Below are 26735 nucleotides of genomic sequence, written 5' to 3'. Positions count from 1 at the left end.
TTTCTGTATTTGTCTTCTAATCCCATTTGACACAGGAAATGTGTTTGTTTCTCAGTAGCGCTGTTAAAATTAGTTGTGAATTAACTTCAGTTTAATTACTCTGTAATCATGAAAGACACTTAAACTTTGAAATTTGGCTGGAACAATAACTTTTGATGTTTTTTCTAATGTAATTCTTGCAGAATTTGAGTTAAAGTGACTTTATTTCAGCAAAGTAGAATGTCTTCGCAAGTTAGAAAGGCTGAATCACTGTTTTTAATGAATAAACACCAATTAAGCAACAAAATAGACAACTCTTGTGTTTTTTTAAGTAGCTGTCATTGCTAAAACACACATATTTACCACTGAGGTCATTGATTCTTACCTGTCATCTGAGTCTGGCTCGGTGACGTCCTCCCCCTGACTCTGCAGCAGCATGGAGCAGATGTTGTACTGGCTCTCCAGCAGCAGGAAGGAGTCCAGATTACAGCAGAGCACACTGAGCAATCTGCAGGAAAAACAAGTGGACACAAACAACACATCATCACACAAAGGAGGACTGGCATTTTGAGATACTGCAGAGGAACAGCAGCAAAGAGCAGCTCAGACTTTAATGTTGTACACGCTGCACAGCGGGGTAGAAACCTGCAGACCAAGACAAAGTCTCCATTTGAATTGCTGGATCAGTCAGCACACTGTTCCCCCCACCAGCTCCCTGTTGCCAAATGCAAGCTTTGTTAAGTACGAGGCCTTGGGGAGAGCTTCATGGTTCATTTTCAATTGCTGGTAATGACACCGGGCTCACGCCGGCTTTTAGGCTCCCACAGCACTGTGAGACTCAACAGAGAGTTTTATCTGTGTGTTAGATGATTCAACACCTGTAGAGAGACGAGGCTTTAGAAAAATCTTTGGATTATCCATCATTGGCTTTTAACTTTAGATATTATTATCAGAAACATGTTGTACTTTGAGATCATCAGCTCACATTATCCAAATTTCCGTCAGAGAAAAGATGGGTAACCATGTCCAAGTAAAATCAAAATCTTCAATAATGCTTTTTTGATCCTGCCACTAGCAAAAGAGAGACAGATGTGGTGCTCCATTTAGAGTCACGGGTCAGCAAATACTTGGGGCGTTTTCACATCAGGCATGATTGTTCTGCACCAACATGTGCATAATTGCTACCTCCTCCCCGGTGTATAAAATCAAGCACTTAGCCATGCAGTCTCCATTTACAAACATTTGTGATACAAAAGGGTCGTTCTGAAAAGCGGTGACCTCAAGTGTTGTACTGTGATGGATGCCACCTTTACAATCAGATGGTTATGAATTTTCATCCCTGTTGGATATTCCACAGCCAACTGTGAGTGATATTAGAAAATGGAAGCGTTTAGGAACAACAGCAACATAGCCATGAAGCGGAAGTCCACATAAAATCACAGAGTGGGGTCAATGACTGCAAAGGTGCATGGTGCAGAAAAGTTGCCAACACTCTGCTGATTCCATAGCTGAAAATTCTGCACCAATGTAAGCAAAACACTGTGCTGCAGGAGCTTCACTGAATAGGTTTCCATGGCCAAACATCTACATGCAAGGCTAACATCACTGGCTCTAAAGCCAACATTGGATGGGGTGGTGTAAAGCACACCAACACTGGGCTGTGGAGCAGTGGAAACGTGTTCTGTGGAGTGACAATCATGAGTCTCTGTTTGGCTGTCAGATGGGAAAGTCTGGGTTTGGTGGATGCCAGGAGAACATTACTCGCCTGACTGCAGAATACTTTTGTCTATGTAGTGTAGCTGGTTCTAAAATCCACCACTAAGAAGAAAGAAGAAGAGACAACCATGTCAACCACTCATGTCGACATTTGCTTAAGCTCCTAGCAGACACTGGAGTGTGTCCTTCATGCTACTATGGATGTTTTTATTATTCTAAAGATGTAAACAGCGACCTCCTTCTTACTTCCACATCTACCATGAAGCTTAGAGGACAGCATGGGTTCATGCTAGATTTTGAAAAAGAAAGGAGATATAGGTTACCTTTATAGCTCTTTAAGTTGAAGAGTACCCAGTTCTCTGGTTCAGCTGAGTTTACATCTCCTGCGTATGTGCCCAAATCTACATGGCTCATGCCCACCACTTTAAGTGTACTTGGCCTAGTGCCCTGGAACAGTACAGCTGTTTTCACAATGTCCAGATGGAACCAGACTTTGGCCTCATGTGTCAAGATTCAGCTATGTGACTGAAAAGTATGAATGGTACAGTACCTATTAGGGCTGAATGATTTTGGAAAACAATCCAATTGTGATTTTTTCCCCAATATTGCAATTTTGATTTGATATGCAATTATTCCTCAACTTTCTTTTATTCCTAAACAAGGCCTGAACAATTCTTTAAAAATATCTAATTCTGATGATTTTGACGTGTATTGCAAATTGGATATGAAACACTACATTGAAGGGATTTTGTCATCCTTATATTTAATAAGAAAAAAGTAGAAGAAAGTATGATTTTTTGTAGACTATTCTAAAAATGACACCTCAATTATTGCATGATATGTCATGCATGACGTCTCTGCTGTAAAAAAAAAAAAGTAAAAAACTGGTATTTTGACAAAAATTTTGGGTCAAAGAAATGTTGAACATTTTGCGAGTTGAAAATCGCAGCAGGCCATACTGCAAATTTTCGATTAATTGCCCAGCCCTAGTACCTTTCATTTTCACTGAGTGCCCTGGTCTTCTATTTTCAGTGCTGTGTATCAGTGAGATACAGTTCTATTACAAGAAAATCAGGTGGCTTAACAGCACTGGTTATGATTCACTGTGTACAGTTAAATACAACAGCCAACGCTAAGAGGAGAAAAAGAAAAAGTGACTGAGCAAGAGGTCACACCAGAGTAAATATCTGACAAGTTTTCAAGTTGGTGAAAGCTTCGCTAAATAGCCAGCTGCAAAAATAGTGGAACAAATGATTGAATACTTAAGCAACTTTTAACCAACAGAAAAGACTCCCAGCTTTTTACATTTTGGATCAGTTATTTCCTCCTCTCAGTCTTCGCTGGAGGTTTTTAAAGCCTTTTTGCTGCAGCTAATATTCATAATAGAAGTTTATCTTGAACCAGTGAGCATGCTGCCATATTTCCCAATATGCTGAAAAAAAAAGAGCAGTGGATCCTGTCACTAAAACCGCTTTGTGTTACCTCCTGCCAGTATGGCTTAATAGTCTGGCAGCTCCAAATATGAAAACAATCTGCCAGCTGTTCTGCATATTTTCTCAAACATAAACTGCACGGAAGTGCTCGTTAGAAAGGTGCTGTATGTGTGACACCAGTGTGCAGCAGTGATCAGAACAATTTGCTTAATGTTTGTTTGTCTCATCTGCAATATTAACCCTGCAAATTATTCTTCTGAGATGTTTTTTTTTTTCAAAAAAGTCACATTTTAAAAAAGTATAAATCAGCATGGTACAGTAGCTGCTTCTATCTCTTACAGTAAGGGATGCACAAATTGTGAAAATCAGGCTTGACTACCAATGTTTCAGCCCATTATGATTCCGGTACCATTTTTTGAATAGCTCATCGTAATTCTTCATGTCTGTATTTCAATTAGCTATAAGATTTGGTATTTTAAACTGTTGTTATCAGTCCCTCGCCTACAAATGTCACTGGGACATGTCTCTTACAGCATGGTGCAGATCTGTCTCAGAGAAAAGACTCCCACACTGCCAATATTTTCTTTGACATCTGACCAGTAAATCAAAGCCAACAGATGACTCATTCTGCCCAGTAAAAACAACATATTCTCTAACAACAGTTAGGTCTACTAGCTTGTGTTCATATCTAAAGGTGTAAATGTGAGCTATTCCTGAACAATTATTTAACAAAAATAGAATATTTCCCCATATATAAATACACTTCCAAAAAAGATGGGTTTGCTGTTCTTAGCTTTTTGTTTACAGAACCCAAAGTGTCAATATCTACCAATACTGATGTTAAGTCTAGTGCTGGTAGCACCATTACCAGTAAATGTAATTTATCAACATTGTCATCAGCCCTTTACAGTATATGCACACATTGTGTTGGAGTGCACTTAAGAGCTGGTACCAATGCCACTATTAGCGAATCAGTGATATGTGTTGGACAAACCTCAGTCTGAGTCCAGTCATCAGCATGTTTCACTCTGGCACTGAAGAACAACCAAGTAACAAGCCAAAAATCCCCTGTTTGTGACGATGTACTTGACATGAAGCACAGCAAAATAGTAAAACACATGTTTAGCACTGAATTGCTTATGACGTATAACCACTGTGCACGATTGATGTGTTCACACTGCAATGGTGAAGTTGGGATGGACTGTGACAAAAATCTGCAGAGTTGCCTTTGCAAAAGTCTCACACACTGAGTTTAAAGTTGTATCCAGTCATATCCTTGCTCTCTCTCTATGTTCCACACAAACAAACAGCATCACCACTCGTGTCAACTACAGTTCCATGGTTAGAAATATTTCCTGCTTGTTTATTTCCTTTATTATCCGGGTGGGAGGGTAGGCATTAGGAAGTCAATACTCCTGTTGCCATGACGATTTAAGATGCAGTCTAAAAGTTCACAAAAGAAATACCCAAAAGTTGAGGATTCTGCTCTCATTGTGGGAGTGCATGGAGTTGTATGACCAAAATATCAAACATGTCAGAAATCGATCCAACCAGTCAGGAGCAGCTAATCAGGCTGTAGTTGGGTCGTGGTCAGCTGTTGTATCCCTCCGTACACAGTACGACAAACGACGCACGATTCGACTAAAAGTCGGTGCAACTTCCAAGCGAGTTGTGCGACTCAAAATTTGTGGCTGAATCAGATGAAATTCGCGCAGTATATACCTGACTTTAAACAACTGTTTGAAGATAACTCATGACTAACTTTACAAAAAAAAACCTCATCACTTGAGTCAAACCGCTCATATTATCTTTGTTTTAGCTTGGTGTGGTGTTATTATGCCTGTGGAAGCCCGCAGACCCACAGAGCTGATCAGAGGATATCAGTGTGCAGTGGAAGGAGACAAAATGGTGAAAGCTGCATCGTAAATTGGTGCTTTAAACAGAGGGGGTTTTTGGGGGGAAAATAAATTGCTTTTTCGACATTTTCAACACAGCGTATAGGCGAGCATGGCCCATTTTTATGTAAAACTTGTCAAACCACGCGAAAAAAAACAATCCCATCTACAGCCAGTATGTGCCAGATCTCTCAGAGCTCGTAATAACTACTGGAGCAACTTTCACAGAAATCCCTGGAGGCAAATGCCACTACTATAGCCAAGCATCTCATACAACTCAACTTCAAAAATCCCTTTAGATGAGGTCAGAGAAGCAGCTGTAAACATGGTTGTTCTGTACACTCACCAGCACTGCTCCTAAAACTAAATTAAAGTGAAGATAAACAACAAGAAGTTCTTCACAATAAGTCAAAGTTATTACAGAGTTACATCGTAGTGAACACAGAGAGACTCACAAGAACATTTCATGTGAGCTTTTGCTTTGACATGAGTAAGTATCCCATCACAGGTTTGGTTTAGAGGGAGAAGGGGGTTGCAACACCTGACTATGCATTTAAAATCATTTCATGTTTAAATTTTGTAGTACTTTAATATAATACTGCGACTGCAAAGGGGAAAAATACTGTCATATAACTTTTAGGCAATGTCACCAAGTCCTAGTTAAGCCAATTCATTCACATGTCCCTTCTTTTCATTCATCACGCCCATTGTGAGGGTAAAGAAAGACCTCCTGTCTCAAGCACCAAGCAATAAGAAACCAAGTGGTACTGATCCTTTAAACAACTTGTCAGCATGATTTTGTTTCTGTAAATGTAGTTCTCAAAGCGTCTAAAGTGCAAAACCTTTGAAAGAAAGAAAAGTTTTGCCACTTGTGTGCACTTTTAAGTATACTATTCCTGTCATGTGATGGACTTAAATGAACACTGACAACACTGCATCCCTCGTCTCTATCTGTCTATGGTCTTTAATCATTTCTACATTAAGTTTAAATGCAGAATGACATGAACAGAAATGTCAGTGTTATTTTTATACATTTAAAAGGTGGTTCTACACAACTCTTCTGCTTTTCACTAAATGTCACCTCCATCCCTCGATGCACGTGTTCTTGTTCTTACATAGCTGTAGCGTCAAGCTCAGCATGTTGTTTGGTGCATTTGTCCTTGTGTTGCACATCTCTCTCTTTTATAACAGCTGCCTCGTCTCCTGATGTTGCCGGGCAGTAGTTTGGGTTTGTGTTTGATTGACAGCTCAAGTCAGTCATCCTGTCAGCAGCACAGCGAGAGGCTGAGAGACTGTCAGGCCTTTTGACCCTCTCTCTGTTTGAAACAAAGCAGCAGGGAACCTTTTCCCTAACCTTCCAGTTTGTCTCCTTGATGGGTTTCTTCTATTAGCTGGGGTGAAGAGTGACTGTACAACTACAGGTCTAGTTTTCGTGAACAGCAACTAAAACTGATTTTTAATATCACATTAACTGTTTTGTTGCCTGTTTTTTCACCTGAAGCATTTAAATTCCAAGAAACCAATGGATAAAGTCATATATTTGACTGCCCTGTAAATGCTTAATGCCAGGTTTGCGCTTCCCTTCATGCTCCTATTCTGATTCATTTAATGGCCCTTGTATCTGTCCTTTTACTGCTCGTGTCCCTCCTCCAAATCAATAATCTTATCTCATGTATCTTATCTCCTCAGGCAGACATATTAAAGGTCCTGCACCTTCAGCAAAATTGGATGAAAAGACAACTTAATTTTATGAAAAAGTCAGATAATTTCAACACTGGTTTTGATAAGATATCACAGCAGCTAATGCTGACAGTCCATTTTCTGAGGGGCTCGCTTTTTACCAAAGTAAGTGGTCAGCAAGTTGAGCTTTTTTGTACAATTTGAAGGGCTTGGCACAAATTAAAACACACATTTAGCTTCACAGGAGGCAAGATATGGGTAATGAATGAAGGCTAATTAACAACAAGACGTAGAACAGTGGGGAATCAGTGCTCATTTGGCAGAAATTACTGTAAAAAGAAGACGTGATTTAGTAGCCAACTATTTAATCTGATTTCTCCACTTTATTTCAGACTTGTTACATCTTGCTTAAAAGTGAGGCACTCATTTAGTTTCTATCCAAGGATACAAGGGAAAACACGGAGGCTGTATGTAGAAGATTATCTAAATCACTTCATCCATCTCCCCTTGGATCTTAACTTGGTGTCATTCATTCTGACAAGGACTACAGCTCACTTTATCTTGAAGTGGAAGACGTGCATTGAAACGCCCACTCATGACAGATGATTACTCTCTTTATGATGTGGCCACATGCATCAGAGGACACGCACGCAAACCAATCAAAAACAATAATCTGCTCGCCGGTCTGAGTAATGATCATGCTTCTGATTGATTAGTCATGCCTGAAGTAAGATGCAAATGGTCATCTTTATGGATGCACCATTTGGGAGGCCTTAAACCATTGACAGTCAGGAGAGCATGTTTAAATCAGTCATGAAATCAAAGATGCAGTAATGCAAAGGAAAAGAAATGTGGTGATGAACAGGAACCCTTTCTAAAGGTGTAAAAGAGTACAGAAAACCTGCACATCTCCTAAAGGTTTGCAAGGTTTTATATCAGACAGAGATCAAATGTTTAACTACACCTTCCTCAACAAATTAGAACAAGTACTTTATAAACTCAGTTGCACTTTTCAAGGTTGCAAGGTAGCCTGTACTAGTTTTTAGTGTTACCACTAACCCGAGGACAGGAAAGGCTGCTTTGACAGCTGGCTTATTAGACATTACAAGGGCCAAACAATCAAGGCCCCCCATTCGGCGAGATAAAGGGGAGAGCTTTATGCGGCCCAGCCAAATTGGGGGTCAGCAAAATCATGGTCCATTGTAAAGTTAAGCTGTGATATCCATATCTTATTTTTAACCTGAACAACAGCCACTCTTATCAAAGCAGCCATTTTTTAAATTTATGCTATAGTTTTGAAAGATGTAAACCCCTTTTAACGAATGAACATTATTCATGTTAACAATGAGGATGATTTGTCAAGTATGTCAGACTTCAAAGCTAGGCCATGATGTGCACGAATGTCAGGATGCCAGAAAATAAAGCAGAAAAAAGTGAGACAATTTAGAATGGAGAATAATTACATATTAAAAATAAGTGGCAAACTTTGGGCAAAAAGCGGCAAAAGGGATAAAAATGCCAAAAAATAAGTTTCAAAAATGGATTGATTTGCAAAATTGTGTCTAAACTGGCCAAAAGAAAAGGGAAACATCGGCTAAAAATGGCAAAAAAGGGTTAAAGGCAGCAAAAATCTTTTGATAAGTGACAGGAAAGTGAAGAAAAGGGCAGAAATTGACAAAAAAAAGGGGGAGTTTAAAAGTAGCAATAAAGAAAGTGACAAAAATTGGCAAAAAAAAAAAATGGGATAGAAGTGCCAAAAAGAAGTGGCGAAATGGGCTGGATGTGGCAAAACCAAATGGACGAAAAGTGTACATGGGGAAAAATGGTTGCCCAAATGGGTTAAAAGTTACAAAAAAGAGGAACAAACATCAGAAAAGGGTTAAAAGTGGCATAAATCATAGAAAAAATGCACAGAAAACATTTTTTAAAAGGTGATAGCACAAATAAATAATTCATCAGAATCCATCAACACAGGTTCAAATCCGGCCTGTGGTACCATTTCCCACATGTCTCTCCCCACTCTTTCCCGTTTCTGAGTCCATCCACTGTCCTCCTCTAACTAATAAAGGCACGAAAAAGTCCAAAATTAAATCTTAAAAAGAAAAAAAAAAAAAAAGAAAGACTTCAGCAACAGCTTGACATACTTTTCAAAATAACAGAACTGTTAGCCAAGACACTAGCACCCTGCTACTGACCCAGCACATATGCACAGACATCATCAATAAATCACAGCTGGATAGATCATGTTCTGTGGGCAGGCCTGTGAACAATAAATCATTTTACTTTACACTTTAGCAAAACTCCCATGATTTCACGCCGACTTTGGAATTTTGTCTGCAACTTTGAAATCGAAGGATAAGTTGTTCGGTGTGAGGCTGCCTTAACATGTTATGGATCAAACTTATGAGAGAGTCGGCTCTCACCCCCTTTAAAAGCAAAGTTTGCATTCAAGGCTGGGGAATTGCTATTTATGTAAAGGATTTCAGTCTGTACTCTCAAACAGACTTGACTCCTGCTGAATGATTCAACTTTCCTCCTTAGAGTGCCACTGAACACAAAGATCACTATGAAACACGGCATTTTCAAATAAACATACCACTGGGCACAAACTGCAAGGCAAGTTAATTTGCTATAAAACAACTGAATGAGAATGCTGATGAAACTGCATCAGGTGGAAAATAGGTAGGACACTGTGTTTTTATGTTAAGACACTTTATGATAGGGCCCCTAGTGTTGCTTCTAAAGGAATCAAATGAAAAAAAAGATGAAATTATAGAACAGCATCAAACAACATCAAAATTTTAGATAATACTTGACTTTTTGAGTGAGAAGTGTGGCTCAGGTTGGTTAGATACTCTGACTTTCTGAGACACAGTGGTGCACATAGATTTTGTACCTAAAGATGCAAAACTTTTACAAGCCGTATGTGGAAATTTTCTGTTTTCAATCCATTGTGTTTAAAGGGGCTAGCAGTTGCTCACTGATAGTTTTGAGTGATAGAACATAGCCTTAGTTCTTCATATTCCTATTTTAGTCTAAATGCATCCTTGTGGTTGTCATATGTCAAGTCTATGTGTTGAACTGTGAACCTCTGAACAATCGTGGAATAAAAACACAACCTCTATTGTCTCTAAAACTGCTGCTACACTTAAGAGCATGACAGCTTTGTGCTCATCCTCAGCACAGCAGCTGTCATGGTTAACAAGATTTGTTACCAGTGTTTCCTTCCTTGTCTCATTGCTGGAGTATTTTTAAAACAGTAGCCACCACATCCATTATAATGTCTGTAGTGTTTAGTGGAGATTTGCTGCTGACATAAAACAAAAATCAAATCAAATCATGTGTGAAGTTCTGCACCAGCTCACACTTGACATGTTCAGAGGCATCAGCAGCAGAGAGAGGGGAATAAAGGCATCCAAACAATTCAGACAGGGAGAGAGAAACACAGGAAGGACTGCAGGTTGCCATGAAAACAAAGAGGCTTTCAGTGAGGAGGAAAAAAACTGAGGGGTTTTAGCTCTCATTAGCTTGTGGAGATCAAGAGGGCTGGAAACTGTGGCTTCTTCTTCTTCATTTTTTAACAGAGGTAGCCTTTAAGAATGCTCAGCTTGTGTTTGATTAAAGGTGTTGAAGGTGATAAATACTTTAGAAAAGACTCAGATATAATAAATGACTAAAAGTTGAGAAAAATAAGTCAAAGCTGAGTTTTAGGCTACTTCAGTTATCTAATAGCCACTTCAATATAACCTTTCATGTTGAGCTGTGGTAGCAAAAAGTATGTGTATTATCATTTGACTACTCAAAAATTAATTGTAAATTGAATATCTTTCCATTTTAAAGCACAGGCATTCAGGAAAAACACAGTAAACTAGCAGAAGTGACTGGAGCTGTTCCATATCAGCAAATCAGTGCGGTGAGGTCAGCTGACCTCTCCACCTGCTTTGGTCTTTGAATAAGACAGGGTTGCAGTGCGTTACTGTCTACATTTGACCTCTATTGACGCCATGATGTTGTGCCTTACTGAAGATCTATACAGAGCCACAAGCGCCAAAGGTGCAGGCTTTTCTGAGATGAAATAAATGGAGACCAGTCCAGGATGTGCCCTGCCTCTCACCCAATGACAGACAGACGGGATGAGCGATGTAGATACTGGATAGATGAATTGGATCTATGAAAACAAACTGTTTTTAAATGAGTCATAGTTTATATTTTACATTAATCATACAAAAAAGAATTTTGGATTTGTTCAGTTTTGCCAAGTCCACTCATTATAAGTAACTTTGTTTCTGTAAAGTCGTTTACATAAATTGTCAGTTGCAGGTTGTGGTTTTTAGTATTTGCCCTCAGGTATGAACCTTGCCCTTCCTCCAATCCCCTCCAAATCTTCCAAAACATGATTGTGCTTCAGGATCTATCCACAACAATGCCGTGACTAAGTGTGCAAAATACAGGAAAAGGTGCAATAAAGAGTAGGAGAAGAGAGTGCAACAAAAGTTCTAGTCCAACCTCCGTGAGAGGGACCTGGATGCAGCCCAGGACCTCTACTTCATACCGGAAGTCCGACGGGCGCCCGCCACCATATCTTGTCTCCTAACATTGGAAGGGACTTTAACTGAACGTCTTCTTCATTGTTTTCTCCGTGCATCACCGCCATATTAATAGAGGCAGGTCTGCCACATAAGGAAATACAAGTAGATGAAAATGTGTGAGTTTTTGGACTAACAAGCACAGCGATTACATTACATTAATTTAAATGAATCGATTTACGATCTAAATTTATAAGCTATAAGCTAAATTTGTCCTCATTATTGTTACTATTACTATAAATTGCACTGCCTTGCTATAACATTAATAGCAAGAAACAGGCATGCAGCATCTAACTGTGGAAAAATAGTTCCTCCTTCACGATTTCTTATATTATTTCAGATCATCGAAAAAATTTTGAGATTAGACAAAGATAACTTAAGTAAATCCAAAAGGAGCTTTTAAATGATGATTTCTTTCGTTAAGAGAAGTCATCCAAACCTACTTGGCCCTATGTGAAAAAGAGGTGGCATTCCCTTGTCAAATCATGAATAACTGAGAATAACCACATTTTCTGAAAAGCTGAGTTTAGTTTTACTAGACACACCAGGCCTGATTAGAGGTGGGAGAAAAAAATGATTCTTAGATGCATCCTGATGTGGAGGTGGAAGATTCTGAATCAACCTGTAAATGTCCAATAATCTATAATCCATAATAATTAATTATTTAAATATTCAATACTGGGGAATAGCAGGAACAAAAAGGTGGAACTCTGACACGGAGCATGTAACAGCAAGATTTAGATTACCAGTTGTTATTTGTGAAAAGGACATTTTTATGTTTGTAATTTCAGAAATGTTACAAGGAAAGTATGATGCTACCTTTGGTTCAGTGCAATTGTAACTTTCCAGTTTACACACATCTCCCTTTAGAGGATAGTGGACATTTAATTTATCTCTTTTTTCTAAACAAAAATGCATTGTTTGTTATGATGTTTGACACAGTGAGAACTGAAATTTAAAGAAAAACAATGGCATCAAAATGCATCAATAATCGATTAAGAATCGAATCGTAGCCCTATGAATCTTTATCGATTCAAGATGTGAGGTGCCTAAAGATTGCCACCTCTAGGCCTCGTTACTTCCAGACCTGTTAAAATCCTCCAAATAAAATCTGTCTGATAAAGTGAGGTAGCCTAAAAGATCTCAAAAAGCAACACATCATAGCGCCATCTGAAGAAATTCAAGAATAGATGAGAAACAACGTTTTTGACATCTATCAGTCCTGAGAGGGTCACAGAGTCACTTCTAAGGCTTTGGAACTCCAGCAAACTATGGTGAGTGCCATTATCCACAAATGTGGAAAACTGGAACATTGCTGAACCTTCCCAGGCCTACCGAAATTACTCCAAGGGTGCATCAGTGACAGTGTTAAAGTCTCCTGTTTGGGGTTGCTCTTGTTTACTTGAAAAGAAAAATCATCTCTTTAGGGCTCATCTCCATAGACCTGGTTGATTGTTTCTTTAAATAAATCTGGCAAAACATCTGTTTGCTATTTTGCGTTGAACAAAATATTAATATCTTGCTTTTGTTCCTAGCTGTGATTTTTGTGCCAAGTTCTCATCCTGGTGTATTTCTGATACGAACACAGAGTAGAAAGAGTCTCTCGATGAGATAGGAGTTTGGTTGCCAGGTTGTCAGCATGATTAACCAACTCTATGTCAAAGTTGGAAAAAAGGCAGATTATGCAAATTTGGGGAGTAAAAGATTCAAAAAGTCAAACTTTATTACTTTTTTCACTTCCTGCCACTCTGTTTCATACCAGTGATCCTGTGTCGACCCAAAACTTTGGAGGGAAAATAATGACACAGGGTGAAGGAGGTGGAGGAGCTCCTTGGATCGGGCAAAGATGAAACACAGGCAGGTGATTTTGATACCTGAGAGGGCTTATGCTGTCTGCAACAAAGGGAGCAAATTTCCCCTGAAAGTTGAAAGTCTGTCTCTGGTGGAGTGCAAAAAGTGAAAATATATTTTTTAATACAGTAGTAATTTTGGGGGGGAAAAAACAATATCCATCATGCATGAATGTCTGACCCTGAAAATGAAACCATGCTCAGTCAATACACTTGTTTTTAATAATGCAGCCCTGATGCCAAGGTATTTTCAACATCTCCAATCTTTTTGTTCTAATGAAGCAGTTCTCCTTGAACTTAACAAACTTAATAAACTTTTCTCACTTTACAGTCTAACAAATAAATCACGGTGCAAAAGTTTCACATTATTTAAAATTCAGTGGCCACATCTCTTCAGCTGACCATAGAATAGCCTTGAAGAGAGCTAAGACATTTAAGTATATAAATCTATACTAGAAAAGCAGACATATGGGGTCTATTTGCTTATTGGAGTTTGTTTGTAGCATCACAACCATCTTACAGGGCTCTATAGTCTTTACTAACTTTGCAGCAGAAGATGGCGCTGTTGTACAGGAAATACAATTACAGTTAGCTAAAATTTCATTAAAGACACAAGAGGCATCAGAGCTCTTACCACAGGATTCAGTACATGCATGCGCCAAGACAAACTTCCATTCAGTGTGGCCTGTCTGTAACCTCTAATTCATGGATAAGTAATACTTAAAGTGACTGAAAACAATATTTTACAAAGAAAATACACTAAATTTGAAAAGAAAGTGAAAACAAAAGAATGGTTGCTGGTGGCAGTTGATATTTAGAGAACTATATGAGCCTGTCTGCAAATCCAAGACAATAGAAAGTAGCTTAATAGAGGCGGTGGAGACCAAAATGGAGCAAACAGGATGGCTTACATTTATTTGCAGGCTCTTTATATTATTTCTCTTTTATTCTATTTTTCATTTAACCAGGAAAAGAGATTTAAAATATCTTTTTGAAGAGTGCCCTGGCTGAGAAAGCAGCAGTTAATAGAGTTTCAGACAAACACAGAACAGTCTGAATGCAAAATCTAAATGCATTAAGAGCCACAAGAGAACCAATTTGAAAAGTAAATATTTGCCAAAATTGACCACAGTTTTTAAATTTATCAAAACATCCACTGCCTCCAAGTCATTTAACTTCCTCTTAAAAGTGTCCAGTGAGATCAGGGCATTGATTTTCAAGTCTTTTTGTAAATCATTTGAAGTGAGGATTATCTTCATATTATTTACCAATTGTGAATGTGTTTTCAAAAGATGCATCCGTAGTCTAAGTAATCTTGCTGATTATCTTATCCATCTGTATGAACAAAAAATCCTACAAAAAACTGTATGAAGGGGAGGGGGCACAAGTACTCACAGATGGACCTGTATGTACAGTGCTTAACAAATTTATTAGACCACCCTAACCCTAACCAAAGTAAGGTTTTTGCCACAGCTGCCCTAAATTAACAGCATTGGTAATTCCCAAAATCATTTTTTAATGTTTCTTTGGTGGTTAATATACCAAGATGTAAAAGCTCTTTAACCCAAATGATATTTTTAATGCTAAAATATAATTATTATTGTTATCCATGAATTTTCATATTTACTGATTTACAAAAAAACTGAAAAAATAGTAAAGCAGATTAATATTTCTTAATTAACATGTCAAATGATAGTTATTTACTTGCATTCCTGAAAAGAAAATGAGCTTTAGTGGTTGAATGTTATGTTTGATTCATTTCTGACTTCTCAGAGACGCCCAGTGAGCTGGCTCAAATTTGGGTGAATGCAGTTTGAAATCTCTCATTCCTGTAAAAATGGTAACACGTGGAGAGCTCACTGAAAATGAAAGAGTCCACATTAAAGTACTTCATGATGCTGGATGGTCTTTGAGACAAATATGACAGGTGTTCTAAAAAATTTGTTAAGAACTGTATTTTCAAAAGATGTATCTGTAGTCTAAGTAATCTTGCTGATTACCTCATCCGTCTGGATGAACTTGAAATCCTACAAAACATTGTATGAACAGAGGGGGCACAATTACTCACATACAGACCAGTATCTCAATTTGTTTGTTAAATGCTAATGTATAACAGAAAATGCCATTAATGGGCGAACAGAACTAGCGTTAGCAGTGACCATAAAATGTTAAAGGGGACATATTTCACTCTTTTAAGACAAGTTTGTATTGGTCTCAGAGGTCCTCAAAACATGCCTGTGAAGTTCGTTGCTGAAAAAATACTCCAGTATGGAATTTTTGTACGTCTAAAACACCCTCTGTTTCAGCCCTGTTCAAAACGAGCTGTTTCTGTGTCTGTGGCTTTAAATGTTACTGAGCTGTCTGACTCCGCCCCTTTCAGGAAATGGATGTGGCTTACTGAATGCGGCTCTCCTGACCCTCCTCTCAGCTGGCAGCTGAGAGGAGGGTTAGGAGAGGAGGGTGGAACTTTCTTCCAAGCGGGGAGGGCCAACCGAACCTGGGCGCAGTGCGAACTCCCCACATGACATCATGAGGGGAAAATCTGAGAACGAGGTGTTTTAGCACACATTTTCTGAAGGGGGGGGGTCTGATACTTGAGGGGATTGTGGACAGGCCAGGGGCAGATATTTTTGTTAGAAAAGCCTGAAAAAGTGATTTTTGCATAATATGTCCCATGTAAGAAAGTTAAGAAAAATAGATATTTTCTTTAGTTTAGAGATGCTATGTTAGGTTGTTTTTACCAACTCTAGAGTCTGTCTTCCAACCAGGATGTGCACAGTGAGTCGGTTTAATAACTAATGTTTGCACCTTTGCTAGCTGGCTCCAGAGTTACTAGTTTCATTATGAATATTTTTTAATAAAGTCAAACCTGCAATCCTGGTCAAATGCTCTGTCTAATGCAGTGGCCCATCACCAGTGGCCACTGTCGCTCCAGTTAATGCCGACTGCTGATGATGCTCTACTACTCACGTAAAAAGGCACAGTGAACAGATAGCACTGATGGCTTCTCAGGGAGGGGTATTTTTTTACTAGACACACCCAGGCCTGATTAGAGGTGGGAGAAAAAATGATTCTTAGATGCATCATGATGTGGAGGTGGAAGATTCTGAATCAACTTATAAATGATGTAAAGTTGCATTGTGGCTGTTGACTAAAACTCAGAATTTATACTTTAGGTTAAACTTTATTATGCACATATCTTAAAGAGAATGAAATGTCATTTTACATATGTTGTTGTATGTGATGGAATGTTGAGTTTTTGTTTTTAATTGTTTGCATCGTGTTTTAATATCTTCCTGCCCAATTTTCAATTGTTTACCCGCAAATGGTGTGATCCTGTGTTAAATAAAAATGCAAATTTTTTAAGTGTTTACCTTGGTTTAAATTTGTATCAACTAGGATTTGAAATAGTCACTTAGGAATATTCCTTACACCATTGTGTCATCCTCCAAGAGTCTTGGTCTAAGCAATGAATGTAGCCCAAATGAACAGTAAATCAAGAGCGCATGCCATGCCACCGGTCAATTATAGACATAACAGAAGTAAATGAAAGAGATCAGCATGGTGATGCAGTGGTGGGCGCTGTCACCTCACAGCAAGAAGGTTCCTGGTCTGAACCTTAGGAGGTCGTTCTGTGTGGAATTTGCATTTTCTCTCTGCGTATGCATGAGTACTCTCTGGGTACTCCACAGTCCAAAGACATACTCATTATGTTGAATGGTGACTCTAAATTGCCCATAGAAGTGAGCGTGAGCATAGCTGGTTGTCTGTCAGCTCTGTGAGTGACTGGAGACCAGTCCGATGTGTATCTTCCTCTCACCAAATGACTACTGGGATTGGCTCCAGCTCCCTCACAACCCCAAAGAAGACACCCAGTGTGGATAATGGGTAGATGAAAGAGGATGACCGATGCTTGTGTTTGTCTTTGCAGTATTAGGTTGCTACTCTCAGTAACATAATTTTCTGGAGTAAAAAATCTGCCAAATCTGTTGTTGATTTGTTGCAGAATAATTTACTCACCTTTATTATAGAAGAAATAGACAGCCAAGCCTGCTTGCCCAGCGAGACCTATGTATTAATGTATGTATAAATCATTAATACAATGACAACATGAAAACAATCTTCTTCACTGCTTTTATCTTGACCTTTATCTGCTCCGCCCTCTGCTCTCTCCATATGAGCTGCTTTATTCATACATTTCTTTTGACATATACTTTATCAATGAGTGCTGTGTCCTTGTATTAAGTAGCTGCTTTACTGATGAAATTCCCCCTGTGGGATCAATAAAGCACTATACCTAAGTATATTATGCTGCCATGTCATTATGGGATGAATAATCAGGAAATCCAATAACGCATTTTAAGGGTCTCTTTGGTTCCGGCATGTTTCAGTCAACACTGATCATATGAAGGGTTTGTATTGTACTGCAGTACCCCTGTGGAAATAGATTTTTTTAGTAACAATAAAGTGTTGTAGACAGTACTGCAGTAACGTGACTGTTAAGAGACTTGAAAACATAGACAAGAGGAGAAACTGTACATTTCTTGTAAGTTTTATAACTATCCTTTGAGATGTTTTGTTGTATGTATTTATAGTATTAATGGTGGATTTACCATGCAGAGCAAAGGCAATAAAAAATGTCTGGACTCAATCTGTATTAAACACAAAAACATAAAATTTTAAGTCTTTGTGGCTAAAAATGATGTAGTAGATTAGTTCAGAAGTTGTCTGTTTGATGCAAAAATACAAATGCCTCCAAATTAACGTGGCATGACTACAGTTATTGGCTATGAAATGGCACATTTAGCACAGTTATCCACGCACAGAGAGGCAGAGAGTGGGATATTTGTCAGTTAATCCGTCAGCCCGGATGGTAGACGAACAGAGCATCTTGTTCCTTTCACTTTGCTTCTGGATGTTAATGGGAGTGGGCTGACTGACAGGCACAGACAGGGTGATTGAGTGAGTCAGCACTGCTCCAAACAAGTCGGAGCTATTGTGAATCAGAAAGCCTCCAAGATGGCAAAGGAATTTACAACAGCTACCAGAACATTACACACATAACCAAGGCTCACCTGCGTAGGGGAAATAGAAAGCGTTCCTCTGCAAGGATTTCTTTATATCTGCCTGAGATGTAATTTTAAGTATTTGTAGCATCTTAAATTTGACAAAACATGCCTTGCCTAATCCTTAATATGAGTTTGCAGTGCTAAGCTTTCTTTCTGTGCAGCAGTGCAATGTTAATATCACATTTGTCATTTGAGTTCAAGATCATTTTAGTGTCCCCTAAGGGCAGAGGAGGTACTTCTGGTGCTGCAGAGACCTAAATCTGGCCTCTGCATTTGTTTGGAAGCAAATGAAACAGCATGGCTTGACTCCTTTTTAAAACTACATATTTTTATCAAGTAGTAAATGATAGTAGAGAAACTGTCAGATATGACTATGTTTCGCTCACATTGTTTGGTCTAGAGCCAACAATTTGGATGGGTTGCTTCTGATCGAGTCCAGCAATATTTTTTGTGAAAACTGGTGATTAAGCTAATCCTGAAACTAACTTACAGCTCTAAGGCTGCGTGTCCTCAGGACCTCAGTTCCAGAGCACAGAGTGGTTTTTGTTGCTACATTACAAAAAAAGAATCCCACTTCCTGGGTAAAATCAGTAAAGTTGTTTTAAAATATCTCTATTTGCTTCCTATTTTTGTATTTCAAGGAAATATCACACAGAAAACATGCAGAAAATGTAAAGGTATCCTGTCCTAAGACAGGCAGCAGCTGCTGCTGATGTGAAAACTACCCTCAACAAAAGACGAAGAAAGACGAGTCAGGTTGGTTTCTCTTCCACTATTTTCAGAAGTCCTGCCCCTTTTTGATTTAGATTGGCAAGTGGGGAAGACATTGGCAAGCGCGACACTGTTCCAAAAGCTGAACAATTTAGAGTAGTTATGCATTACTAAATGTTTAAACCCTTAAACCAATCATTTCACTTGGCCGTTGTAAAAACGACATATAACCGCAGCATGCCTGCCCTTGAATGTGTGGACTCTAATGTCATTGTACAGTCTAATTCATGGACCATAATCTGTGTCTCTGAAGCCTCATCACACCACTAACCAATGTGAAAACCTTTAAAGCTCTTTAATATGCTCACAACCTGACAACAAACTAGGCAGAGGCATACAAAATCACACAAACGCTGTGCATGATAACATGCATAATTGGAACAGCTGCACAGCTGATTAATTGAAAACAAAACAGGAGCTTTTGAACTTACTTTTCCCCGTGTTGCTGATCTTGTCCCTTTCATCCAAAAATCCAACATTATAGGGATAATTACACAGTGTATTGCTGCCCTTTTTGTCATCTCACTAACTCAACAGGCTAGCGATGCACACGTACTGGCACAGCTTATACCTTTGGCTCGCTGCGACGTGCCAGTGTGCATACAGGAAAGAAAGAAGGACAGTGCAGATGTGGGACCTCCTTTCTGCTTTTCCTCTTTAAGTAGCCAGAAGAGGAAGCAAATAAGGGATTTTTATTTCAGTAACGGATTATTTTTTATAAAAAAATGTAACTAAAAAAGGATTACTTGAATTGTTGGACTAATTTGTTACTCGTTACAAACAAAAAAAAAAAAAACAATCTGAGTACTCTAACAGATTACTTTGTAACACATTACCTCTAACACTGGCTGGCGTGGAGGGTGTCTTCTTGTACAGGGCACTGAGTGCTAAGAGCCCTGGACTACACTGGTTTTGAATCAAGGGTAAGTGCTGCAAGTACTAAAGAAACAGTTATGGACACAGGCCCATATAAAGAATCTATGCTCATTTTATTGACCCCTAATTAAGCAAATAAATAAATAACAATCAAAGCTTGTTTACAATCTGAATATGTACCCAGCGCTACCAAGAAACACCCCTAACCCTATAATTACACATACTCCACTTACACCAGTTCCAGGTGGAATTTCTTTGACTAATGGTGCATACCTTCTCCAACTGTATGCGTTTCTGAAATGAAGGTACAGCCCTGAGTAGCTGAAGATGAGAAATCTTAAGATCAAGTGAGAATTATGAGTTTGCGAAGTCAACTTTTTTATTGTCCATGACGCAGTGTTACATCTGTGACCTGCTGACCAAATGATGACCTTTAGCTACTGCCACAGGATGAGATGTAATGTTTATATAGTGATGAGATACTACAGTCTGTTGCTTTGCACGTTCTTCCTCCTGTTCAGACTGGTCTGCTCTGTGGACTGACATGTTTCGGCAGCTGTCGGCCCAAGTGTGCGGTAGACTTTGGTAATTAGACTAGAAAGGGAGTGATTTGCTATGGTGTGTGCTTCATTCGCAGATAGCTGCACAGACAGAATATGTGGACTTTCAGGGTCACAAGACCTTTTCACTTCCATAAACTTGCCAGGGCACCTTTTATATTTCCATTTAATTGATTCAGATTTGTGCTCTGTTTCAACTTGTCACTGAACCCATCCCTTAGACCTGTACCTGCTTTTCTTCCTGTATAATTAACCCCATTCTAGGAAGTTTATTGCAAACTCAGACAACAGCAGTACATCATTCAATATCCTAGAGTAACAAAATGACAAAATGACTGAGTAACAAATGGGCTGCTTTGAGTGAAGTTTACAGCTGGGGAAATAGTGGATGGTAACTGTTTTGCTTTGTCTTTGATGACAGACGGCACAACATTTGTCAACTTAAAACCAGATCATTCAGTAAAATTAAAAAAAGAAAAAAACTGGAACCCTGACTGGTCAACAGTACTACTATTCTGAGAGTTTGGTTGCTCTTTAAGTAGCTCACATTTAACATAGTACCAATGTTATAACTGAAAGTTCAAAAGTGAGGCTTTTTGGATGAGCTGTAAGTTGCTTCTTCAAAGTCTGACCTGTTCAAAGTTGGATCAAAAACATTTGATAAAAAGCATCCAATCTTCAAACAGATGGTCTAGTTTGCATCTATGGTTCATTTTGAGTATCAGTGCTAAATAGATTCTGTTTAATAACCAGTAAATAACCCTGATCATATATATAAGCTTTACAGAAGCTCATGCCCATTTCTTCAACCTCTATTTAAACCTGATGATAGCTTCTCTCTTTGGAGGAAATTCTTCAACCCCTTCACCACCCTTCTCACTTGTCACGATGTTGGTTCTTCATAAATATAGAAATGCCCACATATATATGCACACAGCCCAGCGTATTTCTCTCTTATCCACAGAAATCCTTTCATCAGCCTCTCAGTGCTGGGTAATCAAAGTATAAAGAACCGTGTCGGTCTGCTGCTGCCAGAGCCTGAGATGTGTGTGTATCACCAGGTGTTAATCCTATACAATGTGCTTCCCCGCTCATGTTAAGTAATACAGTAGAAAAACATCAATCTCACCTCAGGCCGAATGTGTGAGACTGCTCGTAGTGAAAGAGGGAATGAATCTTTGCATCTGAATTCACAGCAATCAGCCTGTCAATCAAATCCTGTGGAGTAAAAGAGAAAAATGTCACGTTGGTTATGGTGTCAAAAGAAAACAGAGTGGGTATTTACAGTGTGATAGGTGAGAAATGGTACATCATCCTATAAGTGCACTGGGAGTTAAAAAGGAGGAGTTAAAGGCATTGTGCGGGTGGTGGGTGTTTAAACAGGGAATAAAAAGTGCAAACATGCCCTCAAATGGCTGAAAGAGGTATTGCATGTCTGAACGGCAGTGTGAATAACACTCACAGGGATAGAGGTTGGCATCTCTCTTAGGGTGTATTCACTCTTGTCGGCAAGAGGCTGCCCGCCCAGCAGCTCCCACACCGACTGAGACGAGGAGAGCAGGTTGACCAAGGACAGGAAGAACTGGAGGAACACAAAGAAAGAGAGAGAAGTACAATTAAAGTGAAGGAGAAAGCCATAAACAAAATCAACGCAAGAAAGATTGGAACAAACAGTGAAATTAGAATTGAACTTGCAATTAACAACCACGGAATTCATTGAAAAGTTTCTGAACAGAGAACTTGCCTATTGACTTTCCTTACATCCAGTCATGTAATGCTTTTGTGATGTATTTGCATTTTGTTTACTGAACTCTTGTCATTTATGTTTTGGTGCTCTTGGTAGAATGGAAATACCCTTCAAGTCAATTAAGGTTTCAGTTATCCAGTTTCATGAAGATTTAATCAGGTATATTTGTAGTGAAATTTGCATCAACCACTTCCTATGAGATACTGGTAAAAATGGTCAATATGGACACTAATAAAGAGAGAGGAATGCTATTTGGGCAAATGATACATCAGCTCCCAGTGACAGTGTCCTTATAATGATTTATTTGTGTCTATAAGTAGGTACAGACATATAAGTTTGGCTAACAATCCATTTAAAACATTTAAACTAAGCCATAACTGCTGCTTGACACTGTTGTAGCAGAAACCAATCAGGATTTAGATTTCTTGACCAGCTTAAATGAAAATGAAGTGAGTCGCTGGACAGCATGTCTTCTGCTGAACCTAGACTCAACAGATGAGCAGACATTACCCTGGGATGTTATGGGCTAAGCAGCAGTGGAAAAAGTACAAAACTATTGTACTCAAGTAAAAGTATAGTTAACTCTGGTTAAAATTAGGGCTGGGCAGTTAATCCCAAGTTAGATTAAATCGCAATATGGCCTGCTTTAATTTTCAAATCGCAGACGATGCAATATTTCCCAAACCTGAAATGTGTAAAAATACCAGCTTGATACAACTTTTTGGAAGCAGAGATTCTTCGCTTTACACATCATGCATAAATTCAAGTGTCATTTTTCCAAATAGTTTACAAAAATCCTACTTTTCCTGTTCATGTAAATGATTTTCATAATCAAAACTAGAATAACAAAAAAATATCATCAAATATCATATCAATTGATATCAAATTTGCTATACAGGCCAAAAATCGCAATTAGAATTTTTTTTTTCAAATCCTTCTATTCCTAGCTCAAATGATCTAATATTGTGCTAGTTATAATATGATTTATTGCTTGTGTTTGTTGAACAATACATAAGATGAGGACTTATAAATAATCACATATTAAATCACAACCACAATAGTTGGGGGGGGGGGGGTCGCATTTAGATTATTTTCACAAATTGTTCAGCCCTAGTTAAAATTTACTTAAGTAAACGTAAAAGTACTTGTCTATAAATCTACTCAAGTAAAAGTGTTTTGATAAAAGTGTACTTAAAGTACTGAGTACTCAGTAACTACTGAGGAGTTGTACAGTTAAATATGATCTTTTCCCCTTTTAGCAAAAACAAGTAAACACATCTCCAACTAGGTTGTTCAGGTGAAGTCACACCTCTGTAATAAAGTAAAATACACAGCAAGATTTACGGTGTTAATAAAACTCATAGAGTTAAATTTAGCACTTAATACGTGTCTATATTGGTCCACACGAGAGATACTTAAAATGAGAGTGTTAACATTTTACAATATGACAGAGCTGCCATTACTCTTAAAGATCTATGGCAAGGAGGGACATCTGGCAAGAACAAAACAGAGAGTTCAACTCTAACTCAGTGGTTAACTGCACTCATGATGCAAATGTGTCTCACATCAAGCACTTCAACAAGCCACCAGAAACATGTCTGTCACTACACAGGCAACATCCAAACCCAACTAAATGCTGGCTCAGACTAGACAAACTCTGCTAGATTTTGGCCCAACTGGCCTAACTGTGAAATAATTAACAACACATCCAAGACACCCCACAACCATGATTCAAGAAGACTAGCATGTCATAAATGTCTATTTTGACACCATGACCTGGCATAAACGACAAGAATCTTGACACCTACCAACAGGATAGCTTTTGCTCCTGATCTTTGCATCATCATTTACAAGAACCCCTAATTTTTATCCCTCATGTTTGCTGTTTTCTTCTTTTACAAGCAAAAGGATGCTACAATCACACAGAGCACTCTCGTTGTAGAGTGATTGACACTCTTTGACCCGCACCCCTTGACAGCTTGTGAACTCGCACACAGTCATGGAGACGGTGGTGACGTCAGCATACAGTGAGCAGTCGGGATCAGTCTTGTAGTGTGGGCAGGATGTCATGCAAGACGGGGCAAGATTTTAATCACATAGTCTGACATGATACAGTCGTGAATGACTAAAAAAGTCATGTAGTCTGATTCTGCCTTAAATGCATCTAGAACACATCTAAACATCATTTTTGGAACCCCAGATCTGTGTCTTAAGACAATACTGTCTCCAAGCTCTGCAGGTAGTTCTTTTGACCTGATGGCTCGGTTTTTGCTCTGATATGCATTGTCAGCTGTGAGGCCTTCTTTGGAGAGGTGTTTGCCTTTCCAAATCATGTCAAATCAGTTTAATTTACTGCAGGTGAAAACCAATAAAAGTGTGCAAACATCTCAGCAAAGATTAAGAGAAATGGGAGGAACCTGCACTAAATTTCAAGTGTTTTTGCAAAGGGTCTTAATACTTACATCAATGTATTTCAGTTTTTTATTTTTAATAAACTAGCAAAAAATTTCTACAATTCTGATTTCACTTTGTCAGAATGGGGTACTGGGTGTAGATTAATGTACTTTTTTTTTTTCAACTGTAGCATCAGGCTGCAACATGACAAAATCGAAAAAATTGTGGGGTTTGAATACTCTCAGAATGCCTTGTTAATCTAAAGGCTCACACCTCATTTACAAAAAAGTGCCAAAATTAACACTCAACATCTCTGAAACAGAAATAAGCTAACTGTGTTTTGAGATAGGGTTGGTATGCTTCTGAGTTATTGAGTAACTTGAGTAATTGCCCTGCATATATAAAACAAAAAGATGCCAGTTGCCAAGGTTGACATCAGCTAAGAAATAAACTCTGAATATTTCAAAGGAGCACCAACCTGGAGCACAATAAGCCACACAAAGTCCTTCTGCTCTCATCACATTACTGAGGAGAACAGAGGAATGCAAGGGTATCAAAGAAACACGATGATGAATGCACTCACACAGGCTCACATGAACATAAAAGTCTTTTTTTCAATTTAATTAAAGAAGTTAAAAGGAAGAACAAAGCCTGATTTATTGAAGTGATTGTGAAATATATGAAGGCATGTTTCTCTAAGGTTTAAATCTTTGCTCTTTCATCTGCTCCTTCCTGTTTGATCATTCCAAAGGTCCATTATAGACTTTGGCATGTTTTATTCTCTGTCTGCCTCTGTTTTCATGTTTTCCAGCATACAAATGAATCCAACATAGTGCATGTGAAAAAGCTACCAATCCCCCAAACATACCTTTATGAATACATCCAAGCTAACTTTCTTGAGCTGCATATTTAGTTTGTTTTGTCTCACCTGGGTCACAGCACAAACATCATCTTGAGCATTTCTAACTTCACATTTTATCTCTCTCCAACACAAACTCAGTTCTGGGGCTCTGCTGGCAGGGCTAGGCTTAAAGGTCTGACTGTAAGTATGTAACCTGGCAGCTGACCCACTGATAAGGAAGCTTTAAAGTCACCAGTGGCAGGGCACAGGTCACACTTCACTGAACTGTTTGTATTCACTTGGATAGTTTCACGGAGAGTGAAGACTTGGCTCCTGTCAGAGGCGAGCGTCAGACAGACACTCACATACAGACACATATTCAGGCTTCTAGGAAAAGTTTCAGACTGTCCTAGACTGAACCTGCAAAACTTGGACCAGATCTAAAAATTCAGTATTCTTCCAGCAGGAATCCCTACCAAGGTTAAACCCCTTGTGCTTATGTACAGATAAACAACTATGAAAAATAAAAAAGTAACCTTAAGATCTTTTCACACTTGCACTCCTGGAAATTTTTTGACAATTTCAGAATAGTGACCCCTGAAATCTTTCCTGCTCTGTTAGGCAGGAGTGAGGGCCTCAGGGTCAAGACACAATGTGAAAATAATGCTTACAATGTAAGATGGCAGCTAAATCGAGAGATTCTACACAATAAAATAAAAGTTTTACATGTGACTTGTAACTTGTAATTTAACTTATTCACTGTATGAAACAAAGAGGAGAAAGAAGATACTCTAAGAACCATGAAGCTGCATATATTTCACCATTTGCGAGCATAAGGTCAAAGGGCTCACGGCAGTATTTGCTTGTCCACTAGTGCAACTGTTGCTTTTCTCATTGGTCGGCTGGCATGGGACAGGTTATGGCAATACCAATCACCTTGATGTTGTTTAGCAACAAAGGACAGGGACATCAGAAATGCTGGAAACTTGAAAATGTGCAGAACTTTACTAAACTGAAGCACCAGATAGATTTGTATCACACATCCATCTGAAAACCCACTCATACACAACATTTGGGAAAGGGCAGAGACTTTAAAAAAAAAAATTTGGAGGGTGATTGGATGAACGTTCTGTCTGTCACGTCTTTACAGGCCAATCAGAGCAACAAACATGTGGCGTAGCTGCTATCGAGCTGCGCCTCTACCGAGGACTAAACTTAGGGGAACGTAGGGAACTGCATACGCGAACCATGGTGACTGTAGACTTGTCAGTACACGACTTTTGTCGTTTTGAAAAGAAAACAACTCACTGCTGTTCTTTGTTCTTCCTTTAAGAAAGA

At 38.7% G+C, this 26735-nt stretch overlaps 1 protein-coding gene across 1 annotated transcript in view; it reads right to left on the bottom strand.

Moving 5' to 3' along the window:
• Nucleotides 1-26735, bottom strand: part of tbc1d32 (TBC1 domain family, member 32) — a 134104-nt gene that overhangs the window by 67343 nt on the left and 40026 nt on the right. The window contains exons 22-24 of the mRNA XM_041804760.1: nt 21878-21997; nt 21545-21633; nt 365-487 (exon numbers count right to left, since the gene is read on the bottom strand). Coding sequence (XP_041660694.1) covers nt 365-487; nt 21545-21633; nt 21878-21997 — 332 coding nt within the window. The remainder of the gene's footprint in view (nt 1-364; nt 488-21544; nt 21634-21877; nt 21998-26735) is intronic.

The sequence above is a fragment of the Cheilinus undulatus genome, linkage group 14 (assembly GCF_018320785.1).
Source record: "Cheilinus undulatus linkage group 14, ASM1832078v1, whole genome shotgun sequence".
Lineage (NCBI taxonomy): Eukaryota > Metazoa > Chordata > Actinopteri > Labriformes > Labridae > Cheilinus > Cheilinus undulatus.
The sequence above is the reverse complement of the archived record's forward strand: the minus strand, read 5'-3'. Positions and strand labels throughout refer to the sequence as shown.